This window comes from Cyprinodon variegatus, unplaced genomic scaffold, assembly GCF_000732505.1.
Source record: "Cyprinodon variegatus isolate N-32 unplaced genomic scaffold, C_variegatus-1.0 Scaffold803, whole genome shotgun sequence".
NCBI lineage: Eukaryota > Metazoa > Chordata > Actinopteri > Cyprinodontiformes > Cyprinodontidae > Cyprinodon > Cyprinodon variegatus.
In genome coordinates, this window is record NW_015151256.1 from 320,227 (window position 1) to 343,080 (window position 22,854).

At 36.8% G+C, this 22,854-nt stretch overlaps 2 protein-coding genes across 2 annotated transcripts in view; both read right to left on the reverse strand.

Annotated features, from left to right (window-relative positions):
• Positions 1-516, reverse strand: part of LOC107098716 (intestinal mucin-like protein) — a 16,452-nt gene extending 15,936 nt beyond the window's left edge. The window contains exons 1-2 of the mRNA XM_015396534.1: positions 335-516; positions 27-253 (exon numbers count right to left, since the gene is read on the reverse strand). Coding sequence (XP_015252020.1) covers positions 27-253; positions 335-416 — 309 coding nt within the window. The 5' untranslated portion in view covers positions 417-516. The remainder of the gene's footprint in view (positions 1-26; positions 254-334) is intronic.
• A 110-nt stretch (positions 517-626) lies between these two features.
• Positions 627-20,828, reverse strand: LOC107098715 (mucin-5AC-like). The gene is made up of 28 exons (XM_015396532.1): positions 20,729-20,828; positions 20,031-20,072; positions 19,686-19,944; positions 19,439-19,553; positions 17,933-18,017; positions 17,589-17,695; positions 16,890-17,100; positions 16,646-16,771; positions 15,081-15,198; positions 13,913-14,051; positions 13,655-13,765; positions 12,031-12,100; positions 11,433-11,570; positions 11,151-11,315; positions 10,283-10,377; positions 10,070-10,196; positions 9,724-9,979; positions 8,792-8,841; positions 8,587-8,696; positions 8,338-8,489; positions 8,037-8,175; positions 7,171-7,281; positions 5,244-5,420; positions 4,843-5,082; positions 3,303-3,459; positions 2,962-3,090; positions 1,081-1,228; positions 627-687 (listed from the first exon to the last, which is right to left on the reverse strand). The coding sequence occupies exons 1-28, from the start codon at positions 20,802-20,804 to the stop codon at positions 627-629; spliced, it is 3,714 nt and encodes a 1,237-aa protein (XP_015252018.1). The 5' UTR covers positions 20,805-20,828.
• Between the last annotated feature and the right edge of the window lie 2,026 nt (positions 20,829-22,854).

The window sequence follows — 22,854 nt, forward strand, 5'->3', positions numbered from 1 at the left end:
GGTACTATAGTTGTGGTCTCTAAAATTTCTGTTACAGAGCCAGTCACTGGGCCTGTTGTGCCAACCTCTGAGGGTTTTGTTGTTCCAATCTCCACTGTTGTTTTTCCAGGAAAGGTTATTTCTACATACGCAGTTGTGGATCTTTGGGTTTGGTTTCCTGTAGTTTTGGTTTCAGTTACTGTTGTAGTAGCATATGTTGTTTGTTCAGTTGTTTCCCCTGGTTGTGTTGTAGCTCCTTTTGTACTTGATGCAGCTTAAAAACATACAGGCATACTTAAGAAAACAAATAATAACACATTGCCAACTTTTACAACTCTATAGCTTGGTCTTATACCTGGTGTGGGGGTCTGAGCTGTGCTAAATGTAAATGGAGATGTGGAAGGCATAGCCGTTGTTGTATTGGTGCATTGGTACATGCTTCTTGATATTGTTCCATTGGCTGCACACTCAGCTGTAATGCAATTTCCCAGACCATCTATGGTATTGTAGATGATATCACCATAGTTGTAAATTTTTCCATTAACTGTACATGTACAAGCTGTAGGGTAAAGAAATAGTGTTATCCACTCAAATAAAAAAAAACTTTTACATTGTAAACATTTTCTTGGCAAGCTGAAACCTATCAGTTATGATTTATACTCACAATTAAGGCTGTAGTCGCATATTATCCCAGATAATGTACAGGAGCTTTAACAATTAGAACATTTATGTTAATTGTATAGTTATCATCAAACAATACAATGAAACATACATTTTCCTCAGATTTTAATCTTCAAACTATTCGTGGGTAACACAGTAAAACTGAGTTAAATATTAAAATGAGCTATTCCGGAAAGAACAGTCTTTATAAAGCATATGTAGTTATAATCCTACCCACTAATTGGGGTAAACTATCAATCTTTTAAAAAAAAAAGTACCGGTACTTGAAATGACAAACACAAACCATGTCATAAAGATTAATATGATTTGGAAATGCAAATGTTTTAGAAAGCACACATTTCATAAAAGCTAGTAGCTCTGTTTTGATGCAGCAGTTAAGGTTTTAAGAGAATAGGATAATGATTTTGATAAGAGACGTACCATGTGTAGCAGGGTTTGGATGGGACCTGCTCTCCTAGGCAATAATGGGTCCCCTTGTCATCAAAGCATCCACACTGGTCCCAGGCAACACACTTCATGGTGTCTTCATCAAAGAATGGCTTGCTTTGAGGACACTTTGGATAACAGCCTATGTAATACAAAAATAACATGTTATTTAATGGAGATGGATAGAAAAGTAAGGAGTTGATGTTCTCCTAATGATGTTTCTATGCATCACCCAATGTTAGAGACTCTGTTTCACTAAATATCATCCCAGTGGCATTAGATCATTCAAAGCTTAACAGTCAAGTAGTAAAGTAATTTGTCATTAATTCTTTTGCTAAATGCCAGTCAGTGACTCATCTTGGATTTAACTGATTTTGACTCATTTCCTTTTGTCTCCAGGCTACTAATTCTTACCTCACAGCTTTTTTTGTCCCAGAATCGATCCCACAGTAAAAACAACATCCTCTAAAGGAACTCTAAGGGGGAACTGAACTTTTACTTGTTTTCTTCTTACTGAAGGCAGAGGTCAGCACTAAGGCTCATGCCAGATAACCATGAGAGCTGAAACTGGTTTTTGAAACTGAAATTGTTTTGCAAATCGATTCATCTCTTGATTAATAATCAGATAGCAAAATGTGCGTTAAAGAAGATTTTTTACAAAATTAAACCGGGTGAAACTCAAAATTATCCACTTGTGGAGTTCTGGACGGAGCATATTGACAGACGAAAATGTTTTCTATCCAAAATGCAAAATTTTAATTTATTTTCCACAATTGTGGTATAATTACTGCTCTAAGTGAGTCGCTGAGTCAGCTAAAGACATGTTTTAGAGTCTCTATATTCTCCACTTAACAATTAAACGATTACTAAATCAGTTGACGATTATTTCAATACTCAATTAATCACGATGAATCTGATTAATTGTTTCAACCCTAATAAGACATTCGCAAACTGAAGAAATGGCATTGAATTCTAAACAGATTACACGTGCGTGTCCCCAGCTTTTAGCCAGTGTTTTATATTTCTTTCATCTCTAAATAAAGCTTTAACTGTGAGAGAAATGGCTGATAGAGTTGACTATAGAGTGTGTTTGTATTTATGCAAAAAGTTAATGGATTTCATGCCTGACATGCTTGGTTTGGTTTTCAGTAAATATTTCTTCTTTTGTCTCAGTAGATATTTCTTCTTTTGTGTCATGAATGCCAAAAACACGGATCTAAAAGTGTTTTGATTTCAATACTATACTTTGTGCAAGACTCAGTTACTATGCCATATCCTTTTAGAGATAAGGCTTTCTCTTGTAAACGTTCCAAACAATTCATATTTAGAATTTTATTGTCATCAACTTTAAAATGTAGTGCAGTACATAATTAATACAGTTGCGCCCGTTGAAGCTAAACTAAGGACGCAGGTTAAGCAAATCTGTCAACAACAGAAAAAAAACCCTGAATTTATTAAATTTGAATTTAATAATAATTTGAATGTATTAAATTCAGAAAAATGCATAATAAGTGTAGGTCTATAGAGAAAATCAGTTATTATGGAAAATTAATTAACATTTACTATGAAAGAGTAAATGTTGATGAAAGAAAAATACAGTATAAATGACTATTTAAAACACGTAACAATACGATTTAAGAAAGTAAATTAGTTCTGTTGCTTGTTTTCGAGAAATATGCTTGAAAATAACATGCCCAAAATGAATTGAATATATCTCAAGAACTACAGAGTTTATTTTAATTGTTTTGGTATCAAAATAAAGGCAAGACCCCAGAGAATATGTTACAGGTCTAAAAACCATCTTGGGGCGAGTGCTGAGGACCCAAATTTGGGTCCTCATGTTATGAAAAGGTTAAATGCTGAATAAATGTTTACCTTCCATATTGTTGATGAGCTTGGAACAGTCTCCGGACGGATTCCTACATGTCTTCATGCAGTCTGCTCCACAGGGCTTGTAATGCCATTCACAGCCACCATCGGAGTTATAGTAGTCACAGAAAATAGCTACAAGAATAATAACATGCAGTTAGATTGAAATATGTATTTGATCGACTTTACAAGATTTATTGTGTAGGTTAAAGTATTTCAAATTGACTATCAAATATGTGATTTGAAAAAATTAAACTAATCTAATAGTAATTTAAAAAATGTTGTTTTTGGTTTTGCCTCCAGAAGTGTCAGTGCAGCGTTGCAGCAGCGTTGATGGCCAAACTTACGGCACATCTTGGGCGTTCTCCATCTGATGCAGGCCCCAGCTGCATTACAAGCTTTGGCGTAGGCGGCCACAGCGGTGCAGAAACACTCACAGTCACCCCCAGTGTCACAAGCACAAGAGTCTCTCACACAGGAATCGTAGTACGGGCCGGGATCAACCTTAAACATAAAGTTCATTTGAGAATTGCAGTCAGTCTCATTCTAATCCGTATCATATAATTTACACACGCTGGTGAAGATTCTCAGTCATCCAGGTCATAGTCATTCCAAAAAAGTTAAAAATAACAATCTGCTGGACTTTGTTACCCCCATTTCAGAGACATAGACAGTATTGCAGGTTAAAGGAGAATTCCGGTTTTTAACACTTTTAGCCCATTTTCTGTAGTGTCCAGGATGAAATCGAATGATCGACACCAAAATTTTGACAATTGGTCCTGTCTCTGCTTTTTGGCTCATTTAGAATCCACCCCCTGGCTGCTTCAGAATGGCTTCCATAGTGCATGTCCCATAATGTCCTTAAAACAACCTTAAACGTTCTTTTTTTAAAATATGCTACTCACCGGGTCGTCAGCGCTGTTCAATGACGTTCCAAAAAAAGTTTCGTAAAGAAAAAACGTTCCTGTAGTGTTTTATTTAGCATTTTGTAAATCCCATTGAGTTCTGTTGGAATAGTCAATATTCCCCTGCCACCGGAAACGGAAATGGGGCCTGTTTACACAGTTGTAGTCTTTTCGCTTCACTCTGTGTACTCCGACGTCGAGGTGCTAACGTCTCTGTTAAACACTTTAAAAAACTCTGAAAATGGAATACGAAAGGTGGATTCTTGATTCTCGACGTCGGAGTACACAGAGTGAAGCGAAAAGACTACAACTGTGTAAACAGGCCCCATTTCCGTTTCCGGTGGCAGGGGAATATTGACTATTCCAACAGAACTCAATGGGATTTACAAAATGCTAAATAAAACACTACAGGAACGTTTTTTCTTTACGAAACTTTTTTTGGAACGTCATTGAACAGCGCTGACAACCCGGTGAGTAGCATATTTTAAAAAAAGAACGTTTAAGGTTGTTTTAAGGACATTATCGGACATGCACAATGGAAGCCATTCTGAAGCAGCCAGGGGGTGGATTCTAAATGAGCCAAAAAGCAGAGACAGGACCAATTGTCAAAATTTTGGTGTCGATCATTCGATTTCATCCTGGACACTACAGAAAATGGGCTAAAAGTGTTAAAAACCGGAATTCTCCTTTAACAAAGAACCCAGACGACCTCCATTCCCATTCTTCTGGTTAAATTAGCATGTTTTCTAAGCCACAACAAGGCTTTGTTGGTGCACTCTATAAAGCCTCGAACTCAACACTATTTTGAAAGTGAAACATCTTCAAACTTGGAAACAAAGTCCAGTGGATTGTTTTTTAAAGTTTTTTGGAATAATCTAGACACGGCTGATCATGCATTTATTGATGAAGATGAAGAAAAAACATTTAATCTGTAGCATCACTGGGTTTAACTCATGTCCACATGGATCCATTTCAGTGTTACCTTGGAATGACACTTCTTAAACTGGCCACTGGTTATGATGCTGCACTGTTTCTGGGACCAGGCTGCTCGGTACCGGTTGGAAGCACAGGGGTCACTGGGAAGCTGCGCATTGGAGCAGCTAGAAGACACTTTCCAGCTGTTTCCAAACTCTAAAACATCCGTCACTGTCTCTTGAGAACGTGTTTTGAAATCATTTTTACTGTTGCCGTCGTAGTTCCCACAAAGACCACAGACTTGACCCTAGAGGGAAGGAATTAAACGAAAAGAGGCCAGTAAAATTTTAAAACTTAGTTAAAAGAGAAAAAAATCCAAAGAAAGGATAATTATAAATATCCACACGTAACAAATCTAAAGTGACGACCGAAAAATAAACATCTCAACATACAGACTCTAGTTCTTACCTGGAACTTTGGGCTGAGGGAAATGAAAAGGCTGGTTTTCTTGTCCCACGTGACAACAAGTCCTGATTGGATGGTCACCACCAGGTAAAGGCCCATTTTCCGAACTGAAGCAGGGAGAACTTTGATGTTTCCTTTGACCACGTGGAAACTTTCATCTTTAAGGTGGTATTCATTATCCTTTAAACATAAGGATAAAAAACACACAAAAAAAACAACAAAATATGTTAAACATTCTGCAATCACTATAAATGGTGCCTTAATTTTATTTCCTATTCTTACGTTTCTATATTATTTAAAATTTGGGGGAGGAATGTGGGAACAATGGGAGACAGAAACCCATCAACCAGTTTCAATGTATTGATTTCCATTAGAAACGCATCAAAACTTTAGGAAGAAACATGGAGGAATAACAAACACTTTTGTGTTTCTGATCTAGAAACAATGATAAACATTCAATAAAACCGCAGTCATTTGTGTCTTGAAATCTAGTGGAGGAACCGCCAGCATTTCTTAGTAGAATATAATAAAAAAATAATAATCAAAAAGTTATTGGTAAAATCACTTTTCTCTCTAAGTGATGTTAAAGCGAGATTGTCAGTGTTTTTACATCTGGTTTAACTTTCTTCAAACAATTTTCACTTTTCGAATAATCTTTTCAGATGCCACACTGGAAAAACAATCTAGAAATAAGTAAAAATTTCTTAAATTAAAGTGTATTTACCCTTAATTTAAGTAGGTAAATGAGGTGATCTGGCAATGGAATTAGTATTTTTACTCTTAACATAAAATGCACTTGAAATAAGAAAAAGCAATTGTGTTTTATTATTTTAAATGTAAATTGTCTTGTTCCATTGGCAAATGTCTCTTTTATCTCCTCAATCCAAGAACAAATGCACTTATTTTAAGAGAAAATTACTCATCTAGTCTATGATTTTTTTTACACTACATTCATACGGCTACATCTATCAATTATTGCAGCCGTATTTCACTATGGCATTACTCCACAAAATTGATGTGGCTGTTAAAAGCTCTAAAAGCCTTTTATTCAGTTATTAAATGAATTGCAAAGTTTGTACTGTTGACCCGGTTTACAATATTTACTCCTTTTTAGGGGATTGCTGGCCTAGTGGTTAGAGCAGTGCGCTTTTGCTCCAAGAAGGACTCAAGAACCTGGTTCGATCCCCACAGCCTTCACTCTGGGTCTCTGAGCAAGACCCTTAACCCCACTGCTCCCCTAGGGGATGGGTTAAATGCAGAGGTAAAATTCTTGTGTGAGATCAATAAAGTTCAATTATTATAATGTTTTTACTTATATAACCTGTCTTAAAATGTATATAAATTTGGATAGTAATGGTATTGATTTTATATCTTAACATCTTAAAGACAGTCTGGATTTAATTTTATGACACATTATCAATTTGTAAAGCTGCAAGATGATTTCTAAGTTGATCTAGTTGGTAGAGCCCCTGTTAGATTGCTAGATGATATGATGGTACAGCTCATGACTCAAGGAGTGATTAAAATCCCAGATTTAATTAAAAGTGATGCTCAATATGGAAAATATGAGCTCAAATGAAAATATGAGGAAAAGGTTCGTCACCACCAGTGTGCTAATTAGTGGGAAACTATATGCAGTCTGCTAACCCAAGAAATAAAGACAAGTAGTAAGAAATATTATTTTTTGTTAATATTTGTACATAAAAGAAAATGTAATATAAAAAAATAGAATGAAATTAAAAATGTGGTTTTCCTTGACATTTCTTGTTGAACTGAGTGTCATTTTGCAAAAGTGGATCCCAGGCTGGAGGCTGACAGTGTTTGGGGGTCACTGCATGGGAAAAGTTTGGAAACATCTGCTCTAAACCGTTCCTGGTCACCAGCTGGAACCAGATGACAGGTGTAGATGGCATCAGTGTGGTGAGTTTACCCCAAGAAAGATCTTGATGTTCTTGGAGCAGGTGGTTCCTGTGCTTCCACATGGAACATTCTCTGTGATGATACTGAAGCTACCAGTTCCCTGACCAGGGCTGCAGTAATCCTGAGTAAGAAGAAAAAAGAGATCCACTGACAGGGCATCCTCTCTGGGTTTGATTCTTTTCACTAAAACAAAGAATATTTCACTGATACAGTCAAAAGGGTTTTAATGGATCTGTTGGGTTAGGAGATATCTTTACTGCAAGAAAAAAAATTAAAAAAAAATTAAAAAAAATATGATAAAAAAATGTATTTATAGAAATGTGCAGCAAATACAAAGAATATTGCAAACACAAAAATGAGACAATAAAATAAGGAAAGCATGTTCAAAAAAAAATGCTGCTTTCACAGATAATAGAGACACACATTGCAAACACATAAATGATGCTAACATTAACCCACAGAATACATGCAGAGGAAAAATGCTGCAGGTAGCAAAGACAACTACAGTTTAAGAAAGCTGCATACTAGTATCATGTAAGAGTACACAAGACCACTAGGGGGAGACAATCAACAATTTATAGGGAACCGGACCCTAAAAGCTGTGCTTGGGTGTTGCAGGTAACGCAGATATACCCAACGCAGATATCCAAACATAAACATAATGTTTATGTTTGGACTTAGGGTCTGGACCCATATTAGGTCCTTTTTGCATATGTTTTGTTTGTGTTAGCATCATTTATGTCTGTTTTGTATTTGCAGGTTGTTTACACTTTGCTGTTTTGCAGGGCGTTTGCACCCCTTTGCCTGGTGAAGCCCAGCAAATTTAAAATATTCCACATCTCAAACTCCAGTTTATGTTCTTAGAAGGCTCCTTACCTGGAGGAGCGTGTATTCACATTCTCCATTGAAGTCAAACCTTTTATCATCAAATGTGATGTAATGACCATCTCCATAGATCCCACAAACTGCATTGCACACATTGTTGGTGCAAGTAAACTTTCTTCCACTACATGAACTGTGATGACAAACAGAAATCTGAATTAAATCAAAGGAAAGACCTGATCATGTCAGAGGCAGATGAGAGTCTTTGATGACAGCTAAATGGTGATGGAGCATCGTTTAAAACTTATTTAAGGAGAAAGAACAAGCCCCACAATCACAGACGCCTGTTACATACCAGGTGTTACAGTCCACTGTCAGAGTCTGTCCCGGCTGGTAGACCTGTCCGTTGTGAACACATGGACAGTTTGTCTCATTGATGCATCCTCCTGCTCCATCTGATAAGAGGCCATCTGGGCACACGCATCCGGACGTACAGCCTGTGCTGATCTGTCGGTGGCCAGCGTGAAGGAGAGTCAGGTAAAAAAAAAATGCTGGTGGATTTACATCCAATGCTTTTTGAGCTGAAAGAATTAGCTCTACTTACACAAAGCATGTCCGCTGTGCTGCAACTCCTCTGGCACTCAGCCCCTTTGGTCCCAGGCTGAGCAGTGGAGCAATCCAAATAAATCATGGGGGCAGCACATGATGTGGAAGCTGGAAGGTTTTAATAAGTGAAGAAGATGTCAAAACTGGAGATTATGGATTTTATAACCTTCATTTAAACCCCAAATTCAGATATGGAAACCTACTCGGTGGCATGGTTCCTCCTGAGCAGCTCAGGGCTCCATGTCTGCAGACACTGTGAGAACAGGTGGAATAGATATGAGGCACATGAAATCTGAAATTAACATCTAATTAATTCTCAAAATATCTATTTGATTAAGAAGCTTTTCAATACGGAAAAGGATTAGGGCCACTGAAAAAATAAAAAAAGTTACATGATTGAAAAATTTTATTTCAGTATAATATGAGAAAAAATTCAGAATTCTGACAGAATTCAGACTTTTTTCTCAGAATTTTGACTGAATTCGGACAGCTAACATACATGTTAACATTAAGCCATAGCCATGTTTGTTTTAGAGACTGGCTCTCGCGTTTTAATCACCTTCTGCTCTTCCATTAATGAAAGAGCTTCACCAGGGATCCCTCGGGCACGTAAAAAGTCGGCTAATCCCGACATTTTCCACCAGTGTCTTACTGGCCCTCCCAAACAACTCACATCTTTGTCAGTGAAGCTGGGTGCTCCCACCTCTCTTCCTTCATGGTGCCCATCTACATTAAGATCCACAATTCGGAGTTTAAAGTCATACTTATGAGGAAAAAAGTCATAATTCTAAGATGAAAGTCCGAATTTTGAGATTAAAGTCCGAATTCTGAGAAAAAAAAGTAGAAAATTTGAGATTTTTTCCCATATTAAACTGAAATAATATTTAAAAATCAGTTAACTTTTTTTTATTTTTTCAGCTGGCCTAATCAACTTTCTTGTTTCAATGTTTCATTTTTGGATCTCATTTTCTTCAAATTTTCATTTACCAAATATGTTATTTGTTAGCAACATAATACAGGGGCCAATATTTTTTAATGGGATGTCTTTGATTTGGTTGTAATTTTCCCTTTGATCTTTGATGATAAACGGTGATCTGTCAATGCAGTTTAAATAAACCTAAAATGAAAATTTTACCATGTTACTCCGTCTTTAATGATAGCCTGTCCAGCGGGGATAAAGGTGTCCTTATCATAGCAGGGACAGCTTTCACTGGACACACACTTTCCCTCTTCGTTCATGTAGGTTCCCTCAGCACAGCCACAGCCGTCCACAGAGGCAAAGCTGACCTGGCAGGAGAAATCTGCCAGGCTGAGGGAGCGGCATGTCCGACCGCAGGAGGTCATGTTGTAATCATAAACTGTCTCCTCTGGACATGATTGGCTAAATTTTCCTGTGTAATAAAAAAGAGGAAAACTTCATGAAACACTCTAATCTACCATGCAGGCTGTTGTGTCTCTATGTTATCTGATGTTTCCCTCACCACAGATGGTTTCTCTCCAGCCTCTGATGTGGACTCCTGCTGCTGAGCAGGCGTAGACATACGAAGACACTGCAGCACACATGCACTCTTCACTTTTCTCGCAGTTACAGCTGTCGTACATGCAGTTCTGTTAAAACACATAGCAGACATGGATGAATCTATGATGGTTAAATGGTTGTAAATGTGGTCAATTCCTTAAGTTTGCAGACATACATCTTTGTATGAGCTGGGGCTGACAACAGAGTGGCAAGGAGCAAACACTCCCACAGGATCTGTCAGTTTGGAGCACCAGTACTGTGCATATGTCTCTGAAACACAAAAATGCCCAAATTAAGTTAGCATAATATTGAATGCTACCCAGTAGCAAGTATCTCATGGATGGTGCCACTCACACTGCTAAATTTTCTGAGATTCTAGGGCTATGAGCAAAGCATATAATCCTCAGTGATGAGGAAAGCTAATGCTGCTATAGACTTTGGCTGCTGGAGGACACACTTTTCCTCTCCCTGCTCAATTCTACTTACCCACAGAGCAAAAAATGTTTGAAAAGACTTTGTAAAAATGACAGGACTACGTCATTTTTTAATTTCAGATTGTTGAAAAAAACTTTGAAAACTGGGTATGCAATGTCTTTTCAATGTCTATTATTGGACTAATGTGGGAGAAAATCAGACCCACTAAATGCAGCCCAATTTTCAAAAACTATTTTTGGATTAAATCAAGAAGGATTGACCAGATTTAGCCAAAAAAAAAAAAAAAAGTCTAAACGACATCTGGTGTTTGGGGGGGATCTAGTCTCCAATTCTCCAATATTTTATACCTGAACATTATGTTTTCTTTTTATTACCATAGTAGCTTCATCTGGTCTGGCTCTGTTTGGCTCTTACAACATCCTGATGGGAGGCATTAACTGGGCTTCTGCCATCAACAACTTCCATAATATATTCAGTATGATGAAGATGGGCCTGTTTTTCCAGTGTTCATTCTTATTTCTCTCTTTGACAGGGGAGATTTGTCAAAGACCCATTTATTGCATCAGGTATAGAGAGAGGACACACTGTGTGCAAGGAATTATCTGTACCTCTGTTGATGTCCTGGCTGCAAGGATTTCCAAAGTTTTGCACAATGTTGGGACAGCTGATTCTAGTTTTCCAGGTGTTGGCAAATGCTGCAGCGGTTCCCTCTACAAGTCCACTGATCCCCTGGAAGTCGTCACTCATTATGTTGTTGAAGTTCCCGCACAATCCTGTGGAGAATTTTTGGACACTGCTGAGCATTTGATGGCAGAAGATGTCAGTAAGATCCAGTTAGGCTTAGTCCCCAGCTGGGATGTCAGAAACGATTCTTTAATGTAGAGATGTACCTGACGTGGCTCCTTTAAGTGACACATCAGCGGAAACAAAGACTTGCATGACAGGAGACAGCTGGACCATCACTTGGATTCCAACTTTGGTGCTGAATACCACATAAAAGGACGACGGCCTGAAGGCGCTCATCTCCGCTGCAGTGACCAGCACGCCAACAGTTAGCATCAAAACAACACACCCAACAACTTTCATTTCTTCAAGACCACTCTTTCTTCAGTTTCTACGTTCTCTGGCATTCCATCATATCATCAGTTATCTTATGAACTGACCACAGGTCAGCAAGTTTTGGCAAGCATGCTGCTGCACACTAAATGGCAGCTCAAGCTAAGGAGCGTTTTTACAATTTCACTGTCAAATCAAGGACCATTTGTACGAGAGTGAGGACATTTTGCTGGTCCTCACTTCCATTTTTGCTATTGGCAAGGTTTAGGACTAAAGTGTCGAATAAATGTAGGTTAAGATTAGGGTCAGGCATGCACTGCTAATGGTTATTGTCAGGGTTAGGAGGTAAATATGACTGGAAACCAATAAAAGTCAATGAGAAAAAACACAGCAAGTTATGTTGAATGGAGAGTAATATTAAAATATACTCACGTGTAAACAATGGTAGCTGAGAGAGAATGTTGTTGACATAAACTTGTCCAGATGCTTGAATTTTGATGACCTGGTATTGTAGGATGAGAAACATTTTAAATGATTAGCATTTGAAAAAAAGAAGGATTTAAATTCAAATCTAGAATGCCATATTAACAAAAAAATATTGTGATGAAGTTAGCTTAGCAAGAAAACCTTCATGTGAATGGATCTGCTCCTCTCAGGGGGGGCTCTGGTTATTATGCTTATTTATTTTTAGTACATATAATGGTGCTGATGCCATTTTTAGGCTCTGATACCGATAACTGGCTGTGTAGTATTGACCAATACCGATACCATCTGTTTGAAATTGATGTGTGTGTTTATATATGAAGAACTGCATCCTACTTGGATGTAAAATTATTGCCAGGAAAAAGACTAATACAAAGTGAAGTAGAACTTTTTATTGCCTACCTGGAATGGGGGACAATAATTGAATTAACTTTTGGCTCTCAAAATGGTATCAGTGCCCTATTTGTTGTTACTCAGTGCCGGATTAGGGCCCCGCCCGATACTGGTATCGGTATCGGTCCAACACTATATAATATTTTTGAAGATTTTAGCCATTTTAGATGGTTTTATAGATTTTGATGGGTAATCAAAACATTTACTTTGGGTTATGATGCCAACGTCAACTTAAAAATAACTCTGCGTTATAATTATGTGACATGCTAGTGCTGAGAAATGGCCTCCTCTCTGCATTACATTTCTCAGATTCAGTCTAAAACAGAAACAAAAAAATAGCAAAACTTGGGAGAACATCAGTCATTGTTTTGAGTTTTGTTGCCGACTTAAGGAAGCAAAGGGGCTCAGAAGGTATGCAGAGGTTGCTACTGCTAATCAAAGGTCAGCAAAGCTGTCAATCGGTTAGAAAATACCAGAGTGAGCAAATGTGACGGCGCCTCATAGTGACCTATTTTCTTCTTTATGGGGTTTTATTGGGTTGAGGTTGGCACGCAGCAAAATGGTGCATTACCGCCACCGACTGATATGGAGTCTGGATCTGAATGACTACTACTTACTTATACTGAACAAAACAAAATAAACAAAACTAAACAAAATAAACAAAATAATTCCAACAAAACCAAAATAAGATTCAAATCCTCTTAATTACATTGATTAATCTAAGATAATGAATTACAATTACGTAACACTTATCTCTTCAGTTATTTCTAAGGATTTCTATTAAATCAAAGTGTATTCTTTATTTTTTTAAATTTTGAACAATTTCCCTCCTTTTCCTTTCATACTTCTTACAGTGTACCATTACATCTTCAATTGTCTCTTATTACTCACAGTATTCACACCTACCAATGTTATGTTTACCTATTTTGAATAAAGTACTGTTTAATCCTGTGTGCCCAAATCTAAGTCTTGATATAATTGTTTCTTCTCTTCAGCTCCTTCCTGCACATCTCATTTCTTCCGCTCTCCTCTGAACTTGTAATTATCACCTCTCAGTGATGATCTTAGAGGTATTCCTTACTGTCCAACCCAGGTTTATTTTAAAGTCAGATGTAACCAAGGTAACCTGGTCACAAGTCTTGAATATTGTGGCGTTTATGTGTTGGTGTGTAAGGCTTACCACGGCGTTGCTGCCCAGAGCCAGAGTAACAGCTCGCAGACAAGTCCTGCTGTCTGTTAGACCACATTTGACCAGGTCCACTAGCACGGTGTACAAAGAGCCGTCACTCTGCTGCAACACACATTCAAACCAAAGACATCAGGGCTAACACCAGTCACAGTTACCACACACCTAAACCAGGGTAGGGGAGTGTGCATTTATTATGAAACAAATCCAAACATCAGCATTTAAATATACAGAAGCCATTAAGCTTTTTACTTTTGCCAGAACATAGGAGCAATCTCCATGGAAGGTGTAGATTTTTCCATCAAAGGTGGTGATGTGAGCTCCTCCCTCCACCGAACAGGTTCCTGAGCAGTTCTCCTCTGCACACGTCCAGTGGCCGCTCTGACAAACGCTGTTATCAACACACACAGTTTAATTCCACCTCTCCTGACAGGCATTCATTTAAAACAGCATTCCTTTAGTTGTGGTTCACTAGATTATTGGATCCTAATCGACTACAGAATGAATTCTGTTCCATTATTGTTGCAAAGAACATGTTTTGTAAATGGACGTGTGAAAAGAATATAATTTCAAGTTCGAGTTTTCAGACATTTCTTTGCAGATAATGCATTTATTTTGTTATGTTATTTTTAATTTCTCCAAAAAAATAAATCTATTCTTTTTATTTCTTTCATTCAGAAAGATTTTTCCAAACTTTATTATTTTCCAATTGCATTTACAGATCATATTCTCTTCATCTCTGGGGCGGGCCTTCCTCTGGACTTAGGAGCTAAGATTTCTTTTGGTCTGCTGGTCGTTAGCAACAAGAGAAGATGATCCGTGAAAAGCAATATGAAAAGAAAAAAAATACAATTTATAAAACTCAATCTGAAAAAATAAAAAAATAAAAAATAGGCAATATAAAAATAATGTGAGAAAAATTTTACTGGAAAAGAAAAATTTTTAGAATATAAATCAGTAAATCACAAATTTTGTAAACAAATAGAATTTGTAAGCATCAAAATTAGAAAAAGTAAAACTGGAAATTTTCTTTTTTTTAAAGCTGAGAAAAGAGCAATGTCACTCTCTTTTTTTTTCAAACTTTTTTTTTAAGTTTTATTTCTCATGTGTAAAATTTCAGTATAAAATTTTTTTTTTAAACTTCAGTTTACAAAATATGCTTCTCTTGCAACAATAATGGAACAAAGCTCACCCCATAAAGGACATGGTGAGCAGCTCCAGGACGTATTGAACAGAAAACGATTCTCATCTGTTATTAGAGTTTAATTCAGGCTATGACATCTGCAGATATCTACCCAGCTGGGTTTCAAAGCAAATATGGAGTCATATATAGAACAATAAACAGCTAATCTAGGTTTTGTTATCATTGTATTTCCCACCATATTTGGTCCTGATAAAGTAAGACATTATCCCAACTTACCAGGATCTGCAGTTGAATGAGTAGGACTCTCCTGAGCGATAGATCCGCTTCCCATGCACACATGGGCACTGATCAGCCGTGATGCATCCTGTGCCACCGATGTCATCAAACACCATTCCTGCAGGGAGGACAGATATGTTCATTAGTTATTCAGATCCCTATTAGCTGAACTATACAGCCAGCTGGCTTTCCTTAGGTCCTAAATAAAACACATAAATGTAAAACATATATTTTTAATGGAGCAGATAACAGGCAATAATACAATAAAAAGTCAATCCAATAAAAACTGGCCATAAACTACGATTTAATCACATACTGCATCTGCAAACAACATTCATTTCATTTACAGATGCTTTTCAGTTACATTTACAAACAGCAGAAGCCAATATTATCTCCTCCCATTGTTCTATAAATATAACATTTATTCTATATCCATGAGTTTTAGTGGGAATTACATCACATTACACAGTGTATATTACATTACATTATTTCATTGGTCTATTTATAAAGGAATTTTATTTGCTTCTGGGAGTAAAAACTTTACTTTGATAGCGAGGCAAAACCATATGATTCTGTGTTTTATAAAAGGACTAAATAGGAAAAATGGATTTTATTCAATATTTTTTTCAAGCAGAAAACACAAAAGAGGTCAATGCTTGATCTTGAACCTCCAGCGACCTCAGACTGGAATGCATATCTTTTAAACTGGTTGCATAGGATTCGTTTGGAGCCGTATTTTGCATGGTTTGCATGTCCCATATGTAGAAATCCTTCTGCATGTTCCTTAATATGCAGCATGCAACCTCAGAGTGGGGGTTGGGACCCTTTGCAGGGTCCTGAGGTGGTTTTCTGAATCATTGTGATTGACGGCCCAATGCATGAGTGAACAAAGTGACTGCTTAGTTGACGCCCCAAGACCAATTTATTGCTTTATGTTTATTTTCTGAATGTTTAATGATTTCTATATTAATATAGGGACAGAAAGAAATACACAAAAGAAGTTTTCATACAGTTACAATAATTTTAATATCTAATTATTCTACTTTAAAATCTTTTTACTTTCTATCTGGTTCCAAGAAACTTTGATTTCATTCATTTAGGGGAAAAAAGAGTTTTATATCTGATTGTTTGATTTGATTACGTCTTTTTCTTTAAATTTCAAACAATTTTTTCTATTCATCAAAGCTATTTGTTTTATATTGTTTTTGTGGTTTTTCTTGCACTACAAGTTTTTTTTGCACATTGCTATTGCAGCTGAAACCAAAAAAGGATAAACTACGCAACACTTTTACTGTAAATACAGAGGGTCAAAAATTAAATCAGACTTTTTAAATTTAGTTGATACATGTTTAAAATATTCAATTTCCTATTAGATAAAAATACATTTAAAAAATAAACTCTATTTTCTAAATATATCTTTTAAAAAGGATGAATGACTTTAGTTTCTATTTGCTACTAAACAAATAGTCAAGTACTTCTATGTAGTTTTATGGGGCCATCAGTCTGTGTTCATTTTGGAGCCCCTGGTTGGGAACCCTGATGTGACCTAATGAGTGTGGAAATACCGGGCGGGCAGCCGCAGCCATCGTGACAGTGGGAGTCGCAGGTCTGACTGGCCTGTGGGTTGGAGCAGGAGTCCTGACACGGGCTGCTACATTCTATGAACTCCATGTTGAACGGACACGGCTTGTCTGTGAGAACAGGTCAGTTTAATTATGCTTACCTATTTATGGGGGAAATAATCTTGACATGAAATAACTGATTTAAGGGCAAAAAGGAGGGTCTTTAAATTGGAAAACATGAACTCACAGCAGAACGTCTGGTTCCTCCATGGCTGGGGGCTTCCTCCTGCATGGACACACTGTCTGGAGAACTCTGAGATGGTTTTACAGAGGATGGCGTCTGTGTTTTCTTCTGAGTTGCACATGTCGGCCATGCAGGCTTTGGTAAATGATTCAACATCAAGAAGGTTCTGGCAGCTGCTGAATGGATCATTGGAGAAGGTCTCCTCACAGAGCAGCTGGTGGAAAAAGGACAAGGTAGTTTAGTCTGAGGCTCCATCAGCTTAAAGGAGGGTTAACACATATAAGGGAGGTTTGCTAGTAAAGATTAGGAGGGATGTCTAGTACCTGATGGACAGAAAAAGGTTTGAAACCCTGAATAAATGTAGAGGGAAATTTGCTTTGTTATGTTGCAAACAAAAAAACTATAGAAGAGGATTAGGGCCACTGAAAAAATAAAAAAAGTTAACTGATTTCTAAATTTGATTTGAGTTTAACATGGGAAAAAAGTCAGAATTCTGACTTTTTTCTCAAAATTCTGACTTTAATCTTAGAATTCTGACTTTTTTCTCCAAACTCTAACTTTTCAGTGGGTCCCCGGTGATGCTATTTCATTAATCGAAGAGCAAAAAATGATTAAAACAACAATTCTGAGATTAAAGCCAGAATTCTGTGAAAAAAGTCAGAATTCTGAGATATTATCAGTTTGGGGTTTATAAATGTTTACCTGGTCCCCACAGCTCTGGACTGGGCTGAGGTCTGGCTCCACGCAGGTCTCAGTGGGCCCGTTTACTTTGTAGATTTCAGCAAAGTCAACCACAGACAGCACAGCTCCTACAAAACAACACAGTCAGACGAACAGAGCAGTTACAGAAAAAGACCCTCAAATATAGTTTGACTAAAGAACATTTAGCTAGTGCTGCTTTATACTGGTTATGTTGACCAGAGCTGATCTTTGTCTCTCATCAGGTGTATTTTAACACCTTTAAAATCACTGACAGCAGAAAGGAGAACTTAAAGCAGAGGAATAATCAGCTTTTCTCATTGTGATATTATCATAAATGGCCGTACCATCTTTCATAAAATCATTGGATATCTTGTCAAAGTTCCCACACAGCCCACAGGTCTGGTTCTGATATTTGTCATCCAGTTCGATCTAAAAAGACATAAAAAAATAAATCTTTAGAATTCATGTCAGTATTTTAATCATGATATTTTCTATAGAAATGTGTGTAAAGCTCACATTAGAACAGCAATGTGCCTCCTAACATATTTACACAGATACAAAGATTAGTTTTTGGTTTGAAAAGTTTCTAGAGCAAATATTGGTCATATAATGCAGAAATTTAGGTGCTTTGTTGTAATCTACTTCTTGACAATAAAACTTAGAGCATTAATAAGCCTGTTTATCTCATTATTGTGACAAATATTTATAGGTTTAGATGCAGAGTTGAGACTGGAGGATGTTCTTGTTAGATTGAACCAACACAACCTGCAACAACTGCTGGTTAAAACCTCAATTATCACATTTCATTGGCCAATCCAAACACTGCACCACCACCCCAACCTGCAGGACGTGGAACAATTTAAAGGGAAACAAACTTACTAAAAATTAAGAAAGCTGCAAAGAAATAAATGCTTTTATCCATCTGCAAAAATCTAGACAGATAAGGAAAATCTGTGTCTTCAGGAGGAATGAATTTTTATGGAGTAAAGTTTGTACCATTGTTGTTGCACACATAGAACACGGTTTTTAATTAGAAAGAAATGCCATCTAGGAATAAAATTTTGAAAAAAATTCTGAGTGTAACTTTTGCAAATACATATTTTTTATGTCTGTTTCAAAAAAAATGTTTTCGAATTTTTTTGCACATCTGATATTTTCAACTTTTATAATTCTTATATTTTTGTCAGACTTTATAAAAGAGATTTCATATTTTTACATTTTTTATTTCCTTATTTCAGTTTTTCAGATCGAGCTCTTTGAACAGTTTTCTCTTCAAATCGCACTTTTCAGATCACATTCTTTTCAATTCTGGGGGCTTTTTTCTGGAGTGAGGAGAGAACATAAATTTCTATTGGTCTAAACAGACATTAGAAACAATATAGTATAGGTCATGAGATTGTATTGAGGTTGAAGTAAAAGGAATGTGACCCGCGAACAACATTTTAAAAAGAAAAATATAATTTTTAAAATGTGACCTGGAAAAAATAATGTTAAGTCTGTAAAAAAAATAAAAGTGAAAAAAATACAATCTGAAAAAAATAAAATAAGATGTATAAAAAGTATGTATTTTTTTTTGTTCAGAAAATGAAAAATAAATTAGAATAAAAAATGTAAATGAAAAAAATCTGAGAAGATATTACATCACCTTTTTTTGACAATCTCTTTTTAAATTTTCCTTTTTAAGTTGCATTTTTCTATTCCAGCTTACTAAAGGTGTTTTTGCATACAACAATAATGGAACAAAATTCACCTCACAATTTTTAGAGGAGTTTTAAAATGTTTATCTTGTGTAAAAAGATTCAGATTATTAGAAGATCTGATTTATAAGGGTGTGTTTGTGTCCTTCATACGTCTAAGGAGTCATCCAGGTTCCAGACAGCCTTAATCCCAAGACTCCCTTCAACAAAGATGCTTGATGTGGTCCTTTTGATGGTCACTCCAAACGCAACGAATGGCAGAGACACCCTGCAGCAAACAGGAAGGATTTATGATCAGGATAAAAAACAAACTAAAAGAATCTTAGGAGACAAAATAATAAATGATTTATTCTGTTATTTATAAGTAGTTTAATATGTGGAGTCAGTGGGCTGAACTTACAGCTGGCCGTTAAAAATGACTGAGCTGTTGGAGAGCTCCACCACTGAACCATCCAGCTTCATGGTGATGCTGCCGATGGTGGGAATGTTGTCCACCAGGCTGCGCCTCATCTGCACGTTAAAACTCTCATAGCTTCCTTTGCAGAGGGAGACCAGCACATGGTTACAGGTGGAGGCCAGCTGGAAGAAATCTCCATCAAAGGTCTTGAAGTGATAGTGGCCCCAGGCTGTGCAGACTCGGTCCAAATGAGACGCGTTGGCTAGGAAGAAAAAAAAACCTCGACAAATCAGTAAATAATTACAGACATCTATAGAATCAGAAAATGTTGGTATTTTGCAGCTTTACCTGAGTTCAGATCCAGTGTTTGTATAGAAGTGACAGTAGAGACTGTGGTAGAAAGAAGAAATAACTGAATAACTGACCCCAGTATGCATGTTTTATGCATTAGTTTGATTTTAGTGAAGGTCATGAAATGGTTTAATCAAACTGGGGATTCTGGGAGGGATTTGAACCAGTTTCAAAAGACTTCAGTTTCAACAGTTTTCCTCTTAAAGGTACAGTGGAGGGATGTTCTTTTTTTTAGGTGGATCATCAAAATAACTGGTCTTCCTAATTGTCAATTATTGTGGTGATATTTTTACGTTTTACAGAGTGGAAAAATTGCAAATCTTCTTCAGAAAATCAGGTTGTAAAAGTGATGCTAACAGCAACTTTTAAACAGAGCGTGCACGAGTGTGCACGAGCGTGCACGAGCGTGCGGTCTCACACGTGTTTCATATACGTTCCCTCTAGGGAGCGGGTATAGGGTTGTTTATGTGCATTGTTTTTTTTTTTTATTCGCAAAACTCTTCCATTATACCTTTAAATTACTTCTATCAAAGGCTTTAATTAGGACCTAACTGAAAATTAGCTCCTCAGAAAGAAGGACATTCTGAGAGACAAACATTTACATCAGGAACCTGAATCATTTCAGCTGCTGAATTCACAACAATAAACATTTTTTAAACTACATCAAAGGTGATGCTGTGAAACGTTTCATTTACCAGTTTGAGACAGGGAGCCAACCAGCAGCGCCAGGTAGACCAACCACAGTGTTAGCGGGAGTCCTTGGGGCCCCATGTTGGTCCGATGGATTCGCTCTATGACAGAACCCATCAGGAGGACAAGTCCTTTTATAATATTCCAGCCAAGGTGGAGCTGAGCTGCTCAGCTGTTTGCTCAGGACATACGTTGCTTCTACACCCTGTTTGACTCTGAGTAACATCTACTGCTTTTTTAGCCTTTGATAAACAACTGGGAACCTCTGGGAATGAGCAGATTCAACAAGGCAGTGATGGAAACCATAGTCCTGTCTTCTATAATCCTCCATAATCTGAATCAAATTAATTTGCAGAACATTAAATTTCTTCTTGTTGTTTTATTACGTGGTATTTGCTTTTAAAAAATTTTGGACAATCAATATGTTTAAAGCAGTGCACAGCTTTAGGCTCTGTGATCACATGCAGAAACGTCTGAGTTCCTGGTACAGAAATGAGACGAAGTTGATTTACACCTCCCAGTATATGAACAACAGCATGAGGGAAACAATATCTGTGCTTCTGAAACACAGTTTTAGAGCTCCTGAAGTTTTCTAATACAATAATAAGCCGATATTCACTAGATAAAAAGTTTTAGGTTAATTAGAAGACAGTTAGTGGTCAGCAGGAAAGTTTTATGAGATTATTTATGAATAGAATTAGTCTATTAATAATGAAATTGTTGACATTCCCTCAAGCATCATTATTCTATCCTCAGAATGTGAGGCAGCGCTTGAGGTAACTACAGTACCTGGACTGTTTGGACGGTTCTGACCCAGTTGACTTATCTGAATTATCAAAATTACAAGTTTCAACTAGTTTGTTAGATCAACTTCAAGCTATTTTTTAATGTAGTGTTCCCTCTAATCCACAGAATTATCAGAGCAAATTTAAATAATTTCCACTGCTGATGATATTCTGTGAACGTTTTTCATTCGACATTAAAAAAACTATCTAGAAATAAAACTTTGAAAAACTGCTTGATTACAAAAAGGTTTTTTTGAGAAAACTAGCTTTTTTCCCCCCCTTAGATCTGATTTCATGCCTGATACTAAAATATGAGAAAAATAGCAAAGTTGCTCTCAAAACTTTATTTGATTTGATATAAGATTGCATTATTTTCTTATTTCCATTTACAAAACGCGTTTTTTGCCTGCAGCAAAAATGGAACAGAAGTAACGCCATAATTTTCACTCTCTGAATATTATCTAAATTGGGCAATTTAATTCTTATTACTAATAATATTTGGGCAAAAGAAAAACTATGTATTAACACTATAATAATGTTACGATTTGTATTATTATCTGTTTATTTCCAGGATTAAGTGACAAAAGCGAGGATGGAATGAGCAGAAGCTGAAATGTACATCTCGATCTTCATCCGGTAGCATTTATTCACTTATTTGGTTTAATCAGAACATGCTGACTCTTTTGCTGAGGTCACCATGGACAAAATGTGTTTTCATTATTAAAAACTTCATTTAACTGAGATCATTCCACCAAATAAGGCTTTATGCATTGGGACTGTTCGGTTAGGTAAAAAGAAACTGTGACCTTAGAGGACCCAGAGTGGGAGGACTGGAAGGATGTTGACTGAAAAAACAGATTATGCCAACATTATGTCTCCTTTGCTTACTTTTCCAGTTTCAAACTGATCAAACAGAGGTAGCTGACTGACATGTATTGCGTATTTTATGAGAATAAAGGTTTCACACTCCAGCAGGTTGTTGTTACACATCTGCCCTTATCCAAAAACCTCGGACTTCCTCTGTTGCTGTCAAGTGATTCTCATCTTAGTGAAAACCAACATCCACTTAGAATGATGTGATAAATAAGGCAGCTAATCTATAATCAGACAAAAAAACAAGTTTGTTTCAGCGGTGCTCAGAATGCAGAGCTTGTATGTGTTCACATGTTTTCTGCAGGTTCTCCAGCTCAGATGAACCAACAGAAGTCTCTCTCTAGGACCTTCATGATGTGGGATGTCAATGGAACAGGTATTCATTTGACTGAACTTTGCAGACCTGTAAGCACAGACCTGTAAAATATTTTTTTTATTAAGTGTAAACATTTCTTTGTTGCATATCTGACATA

Coding starts and splice junctions, on each gene's coding strand:
- LOC107098715 (XM_015396532.1), bottom strand. CDS start 20,804: ATGGGGCCCCAAGGACTCCCGCTAACACTGTGGTTGGTCTACCTGGCG. Junction 19,945..20,030: donor AACACTGGATCTGAACTCAG/GTAAAGCTGCAA, acceptor TTTTCTTCCTAG/CCAACGCGTCTCATTTGGAC. Junction 18,018..19,438: donor ACCTGGATGACTCCTTAGAC/GTATGAAGGACA, acceptor ATGTCTTTTTAG/ATCGAACTGGATGACAAATA.